Below are 6,985 nucleotides of genomic sequence, written 5' to 3'. Positions count from 1 at the left end.
CAGATTTAAAAAAATTCAATTAATAATATTATCAATTTGATTTTTATATTAAAAAATAAGGCTAAACTCTTAGGGTTAAAAAAATTTCAAAATTAATAGACCTAATTAATTATATTACTATCCATCAGTTCCTAAAATAAAACCATCATTTGTTATCCGCATCATTTTTTTCCAAATTAGTGAATTGCATGATTGTAATACACCTAATTATAGGTGATATATTCTCATAAAATAACACTTCTCTTTCTTAATTTATATATATTTTTTAAAATAAAAGGGCCTAATTTAGAATAGAGAAGAGTAGTATGTGCTTCAATTTGAATTCGAAAACATATTGACCACCTATCTTTAAATAAAAAAAGTTGAATCAATAAATTGAGGTGGGTTTCATAATTCTTGAATCCCTCCACCCTTGATAGTATGATTAGTTAATTTAATTCCAACTATTGAGAAGGGGAATGAAAAGAGAGTAAGTAGGACACAATTTCAACTGCCATATTGAAGATTAAGCTTTCTCTTGGATAACACTCTTTCCTTTCTTTCTTTTATTATAACCTCCAACTCTCTTGCCTTCACTCACCATATTCCAAAATGCAGAAAGGCAATACTCAAATTGCCCTGATTTTGGCTTCACTTATTATCTCAAATATTATAGTTTTAGTTGTTTCACAAGGCCAACTAAGAGTTGGTTTCTACTCCAAAACCTGCCCAAATGCAGAGTCTATAATCCGCAAGGTTGTTCAGAAAGCAGTGGATGACAATCCTAGGAATGCTGCAATCTTGCTAAGGCTTCATTTTCACGACTGCTTTGTTCAAGTATCTATATCTTCTTGCTCCTTCTCTGTTTATCTCCCTGCAAACAAAATGAAGCTTAATGTCTGATGTAATATTGAATTTCAGGGATGTGATGGGTCGATTCTGATAAGAAATGATGAGGATGGTGAACTCAAAGCACAAGGAAACTTGGGAGTTGTTGGTTTTGACATCATAGACAGCGCCAAAGCCCGGTTGGAAAATCTTTGCCCTGGAATTGTTTCTTGCGCTGACATCGTTTCTTTAGCTGCAAGAGATGCTGTTTCCTAGGTAAACTCAAAAAGTCACTTACTTTACAGCTTTAATTTCCTTTTGCCTCATCATGTGTCGGTTTTTGCAGGTCAATGGGTCATTTTACGATGTTCCAACTGGGCGCAGAGATGGACGGGTCTCCAAGATGTCTCTGGCTGCGAATTTGCCTGATGTTGATGATTCAATCAATGTTCTGAAATCAAAGTTCAAGGAAAAGGGTCTCTCTGATAAGGATCTTGTTCTTCTAAGCGGTGGTATCTGCTTAATGACTTAAATGGTTTGGAATTGGAATCGGATGTTTTTTTATAGGGGCTGAAATACATGTCAGGTTCACATACATTGGTGCGACGGCCTGCTTTTTCATGCAAAAAAGGCTGTACAACTTAACCCCAGGGGGCGGTTCAGATCCAGCAATCAACCCTGGGTTCCTGCCCCAGCTCAAAGATAAGTGTCCCTTCAATGGAGATGTGAATGTCCGAATACCTCTTGATTCATGATTCTCTTCTAAATTTTTCTTTGTAAAATGTTTTCTTAATTGTAAAAAAAATCTCAACCTACCAAAAGATCAAACACGCAACCTATCACCTAAAATTAACCCCAACCATTCGCCTTCACTTCAATTTATTGACGACAATTTATTGACGTTATGGAAATGCTTTTAAATTCTATCACTACTAGATGTGTATTCGGTTTGACTTGGTTCAGTAAGATTTTGGAACAAAAATTGAATCAGATCATTCTATTTGGTTTTTCACTTTTGAAACCAAAACTGTATAGAATAAAAATTTAAATATCCAAAATCGATAATCACGGTTTGGTTCGGTTTGACGGTTGTTACTAAATTTGGGCTTTGTAAAAAAAAAAAAAACAATATCACCTTCCTTTGGGGTGAAAAAAAATTTAATATTACAATTCTTGATTTTGTTTCACAACAATCATAATACATGCTCTAGATTCATTTATACGTGAATTAAATAGTTAAATTAATATTGTAACACCCTTGACTCGACCCGATCTACTAGATCCGAATCTCGGGTGTTATGTTCTTCTTACAGATGTAACTTGAATTTTTTTTCTTACTCATTTGATGTAAACATCTATCTTTCTATAACATAATCTCTGATTGGCGCACATTGTATGGTTACACTTACATTTATCCTATGTACAATTGACTACCTATGGCTACTACAGATTTTCTTGTAAAAATACAATGTATTGTTATTATTTCAACTCAATAAAACTTCAAACTTTCTTACTTTGTCTCTTAGTCTGCTAGGTACAGTTTGGGGTACTACTTAATGAACTTATGCCCAGACTTTGACACGCCACTTATTTTCCTCTGTATGAATAACAACCTAGTGTGCCACTTCCTTGGTGTAGCCTTGGCATTGTCTCTCGACGTACATTCCTTTACAGACCTGAAAATAGAAACAACTTCTATAAGTTTGTAAGAACTTAGTGAGCTAAACCTTAGAATACCTTTTTCATTCATTCTATGTTGCATATGTTATTTTGCACATCCTTGGATATTTCTTGACCTTTCTTTCTTTTTTGGCTGGTATAGTGCTGAGGCTATTATCGTTCTTTCTTCAAAGTTCTCCTTTCTTGGGCATACTATACTTTAGATCTCTTTACTTTTTATCTCAATTCTTAAATCTTACCTTTATATCATCCTTACTGTGACAACTCATTTTCAGTAGTGTCAAAAATAGTGGAATTCTTGGAGATGGCTCCCACAATCAAAAGATTGTTAAAACAACTTCTAAAGAAAACCCAAGAGAGAATTCTTGGATAAAAACTCAAAGAGAATTCTGCACTTAGTAAAATCTGAAATTTTTGATATATTTGAGAAGTCAATACAAGAAGTGGCCGGCCATCCTTTAAATAGGCCTTAAACTAATCCTAATCTCAATAGAAAACTTTAAAAATTTAACCTAATTAATAAAAATAAAGAGGAAATTCGGCTAGGTACTTAATGGACTGTATTGGGCCGAATTTTAACATGTAATTTTCCTAGAGCCTAAAATTAGATTAACAATTAAAATGTTTACAAATCGGGCCCTTTGACAATTTGGTCTGATTTTGAACTAAGTATTTGTGGATTTCTTGATTGGGCTGGGAATCATCTTATTGGGACTTGCCTTCAAGAATTCGGGCTTGTGATCCATCTCCTACCGAAATTGGGTCGTTGATGCTCGTAATAGAAATCCAATGCGCTTTAGCTGCAAGATTCGATTTCTTGGACCAAGATTTCTAAGATTTGAAATATTGATTTTCTTGATTCTTGAAATCACTTCAAACAGCAAAATTGGGCCAAGATTCGGTTTCTTGATTTTCTTGAAAACAAGAAAGTGAATCTTGATTTTCTCGTTCCTTCGTGTACGCATCTAAGGCTTTTATGACTCGTATCATTCCCCCCCTTCCTCAAAAAGATTCGTCCTCGAATCTAAAAAATCAAATGGACTCGACTTTCCTCGATCGAACGGGACTAATGGCAATTGAGCCCACTGAAAAGAATAGCCATGAGTTAGTAAATACTAACGCAAACAAACTTGTAGTCCAATCATAAGTATAACGAAACAAGTATAACGCATGCGAATGGACAGATTCAGATTACCATGCAAATAAGCTAATTTACTCGCCAATGCCTCGTCAAATATTCGAACCAAAGATGGACATGTTTTAAGGCATTCAATCATCTTAAATTGTTTCCACAAACCTTGAAGAAATCGCGAGTAATAAATCAAATGGTAAACATAATCGTCACAAGTAGGTATTTGAAAAGTTCCACATAGTTCACAGAGTTGCACAATCGTACCATGCATTAATCGACGGACTATGGATTCACTCACACATGCATCAAAAACAATAATCTTTTTATCAGCCATTAAAACAGACAGATCATCAATAAATAAAATAGGATAGTCAAGCACGTTTCGATCTAATCGTTTTACAAAAATTAAATCATCAACACGATCTTTGCCACTATCCGAGGAGTACAAAGGTGTTTCAAAAGTTTCAAGCATCTTACCTTTATAAGCAGAAGAATAAGGGTCGATTTTACCTTTTTCATTGAATACAAACCTTCGCTCATTGGGGGCATAGTGTAGTCGAAGCTCCGTTGTTGAGTTAACCTTTGTCAAATGGAACTCAAACTTTATGTATAACCACAGAAATTGTTTAAGGCACAAATATAAATTGAAAACAAACTTGGAAAATTTCGTTACCTTATTCAAAAACCAAGTATTAAAACAATAGAAAGTATTTGCCAAAACAGATTTGCAAAAATTTGAGGATTTTACACAAGGCAAATTAAGAAAATAACAACTCACGCTTTCTTTCGTAATGACTTTATCAACCACAATCGACGAATAACAAATAATTGGATCAAAATGAGGGGATCTTTTAAGTACTAAGTCACCAATAATTTTCAAATCTGCACGGGACTCTGTTGCTAAAAATTCCTTACCTCGCTTACCTTCGGGCTCATGTAGTGTGATTTCATCATTGCCTATGTTGATCGTATGAAAGCGTCTTTCATTTGAGAGGTATTGAAGTTGAAAGTTATCTTTCGGTCTTTCGGGAACCTGAAAAGTAGCAACACAAGAAAAATTCATATATTGGTTAGTGGAAACATTCCTCACTACCCTTTCCTCGTCTTTTTCTTTTATTTCTTTCTCTAACTCATTTTCTCTTCTTTCTTCAATTTCTTTTTCACTCTCAATCTCTTTTTTCTCTTTTTCATTCTCTTTTTCTTTTTCCTCACTTGTTTTAACAACAGAATTTTTCAATTTGATTTGGTCCTCATGGACTTGTTCCGGAGTGAGCGGCACTAAGGTGATTTTCATTCCTTGATGCTTGAAAGAATACCTATTGGTACGACCATCGTGAGTGACCTTTCGATCCATTTGCCATGGTTCTCCTAGCAACAAATGGTAGGCTTGAATAGGCACTACGTCACACACGACTTTGTCTTGATACTTACCGATAGAAAAGGCGATGCGCACTTGTTGAGTGACCTTAAATTGGCCTTCGTTGCTAAGCCCTTGTAGTTGATAAGGTCGTGGATGCTTGGTAGTATTTAAGAAAAGCTTTTCCACCATTGTCGTGCTGGCTACGTTTGAGCAACTTTCACCATCAATAATAACTCTACAAATCTTACCTTGTACATGGCAGCGGGTATGAAAGAGATGTTCTCGTTGCTGCTCGCTCTTTGGTTTGGCCAAAGAAGGTTGTCCATGATCATGAAAATCATATTTGATTATAGGGACACGTCTAGGAGCGCGCCTATGAATAGGAGGTTGATTATCCACATCTTCTTTAATTGGATCTCGATATTGAGGCTCTTGATTCAATCGCACCTCATTGATAGTAGCACTCAAAGTTTGAAGTAAGGCCATCTGTTCGTCTAACTGTTGTTGGAACTTTGTAAATGCATCATTATGATCATTATCAACTTGACCAACCTTAGACATTTTCAAAAACCTGCAAAAAATAAACACTCAACACTCAAAATAAAAGTTAGCAAACCTCACCGTTAATCACTCAAAAAGAAAAATAAAATTCTCAATGAGGTAGAATTCAGTCTTGTGAGTTCTTTAGTAGAGTTTATATCAACCAATTAGAGACTGTATGAACCGAACTACCAAAGAATCCTAATTTGCACTAGGATGCCAAAAACTGACGAGACACCAATTGATTGGTGTTGCACCGAGGAAGGATTGTGCACACGTTTAAATCCTACTAACACAAGAAAAAAGAAGGTGTTAGATATTGTAAAGGGATAATAAAAGCAAACAAATGAAAACCTACAGCTAAGAATCAATAAAAATTGTTGAAATAAAAAAACCTGAAAAACTGCGGAGTAACTTGACAACTTCGTTCGAGATGATCCCGATCTCCAAAAATCACGAAATTAAATATGGAATGTCCTTAAATATTGAATTTTTGATCTGGAAAGTTTGGGTACCAAACTCAACCCACTGAATATTTTTTTAATTTTTATTGGATTTCATATTTTTCAATTTTTTTTTACTTTTTCGACTGATTTTTTTGTGGGAATAATTTTTTTTATATTCAATCACAGTGCCAAAAATATGTATGTAAAATTTTAGATCAATCAGACAACGTTTACCCACTCAAATGAATTTTTTTCGAAAAATTTTTCTGGGTAAAACTGCTGTTTGTAGTTTAAGAAATAGAGATCAGTTTAGAAATCAACCAAGAACACCCAAAACACCCAAAATATGATACCAAATGATAGGAGGTTGTGCGCGGACCAAGATCGAGTTGCCAAGTCACAGGAAACTCCTACGAAAGCTCTAAACAATCAGATCTGAAATGAAACAGAAAATTAAAAGATTAGAACTTTGAATTTCCAGATCTGAAATAAAATCCCCAAATTAGCAAAGAGACAAATTGAGAATAGAAATAAGTGTTAATAAGGGTTCTTGAAACCCTAAAGGAGGTTGCGATTCTGCCCAATTGAACACCAAGATAGTTTTCCCCAAATTTCGGTAATCTAATTTCACCCAAAAAGAGTATGGATGAATCGGCAAGAACCCTAGAAATTGGGGATTTTTGGCTGATTCTTTAAGATAGAAAAAAGGCTGGAAACACAATAAGAATAGCAAATAAATTAGATAAAGATTCGGCACAAGCAGAAATAAAGAAAGAATTGACAGCAAGAAATTAAAAGATAAGTCTTGAGAAGCCTTGAAATCCCGAAAGATCTCACAACTCCCTTCAAACGGCTCTAATCTCGCCTCCAAAAAATATCAATGGCAAGAAGAAGGCTGAAGATGGCTCCCAAAATCAAAATATTGTTAAAACAACTTCTAAAGAAAACCCAAGAGAGAATTCTTGGATAAAAACTCAAAGAGAATTCTGCACTTAGACAAATCTGAAATTTTTGATATAT

The 6,985-nt window shown here is 34.7% G+C and overlaps 1 protein-coding gene and 1 pseudogene across 1 annotated transcript; one reads left to right on the top strand and one right to left on the bottom strand.

Annotated features, from left to right (window-relative positions):
* The first annotated feature begins 479 nt into the window (after positions 1–479).
* On the top strand, positions 480–2,232 carry LOC105788338 (peroxidase 13-like; annotated as a pseudogene).
* Positions 2,233–2,356: 124 nt separating this feature from the next.
* LOC105789605 (uncharacterized) lies at positions 2,357–5,540 on the bottom strand. The gene is made up of 2 exons (XM_012616979.1): positions 4,936–5,540; positions 2,357–2,483 (listed from the first exon to the last, which is right to left on the bottom strand). The coding sequence occupies exons 1-2, from the start codon at positions 5,538–5,540 to the stop codon at positions 2,357–2,359; spliced, it is 732 nt and encodes a 243-aa protein (XP_012472433.1).
* Between the last annotated feature and the right edge of the window lie 1,445 nt (positions 5,541–6,985).

The sequence above is a fragment of the Gossypium raimondii genome, unplaced genomic scaffold (genome assembly GCF_025698545.1).
Source record: "Gossypium raimondii isolate GPD5lz unplaced genomic scaffold, ASM2569854v1 Contig00267, whole genome shotgun sequence".
Classification (NCBI taxonomy): domain Eukaryota; kingdom Viridiplantae; phylum Streptophyta; class Magnoliopsida; order Malvales; family Malvaceae; genus Gossypium; species Gossypium raimondii.
This window is presented reverse-complemented; position numbering and strand designations above follow the sequence as displayed.

Bases quoted from the DNA above. Each gene is read 5' to 3' on its own strand.
- LOC105789605 (XM_012616979.1), bottom strand. From the start codon at position 5,540: ATGTCTAAGGTTGGTCAAGTTGATAATGATCATAATGATGCATTTACA. The intron at 2,484-4,935 runs GTATTCTTTCAA...TTCTATTTTCAG, and splicing joins CACGATGGTCGTACCAATAG to GTCTGTAAAGGAATGTACGT.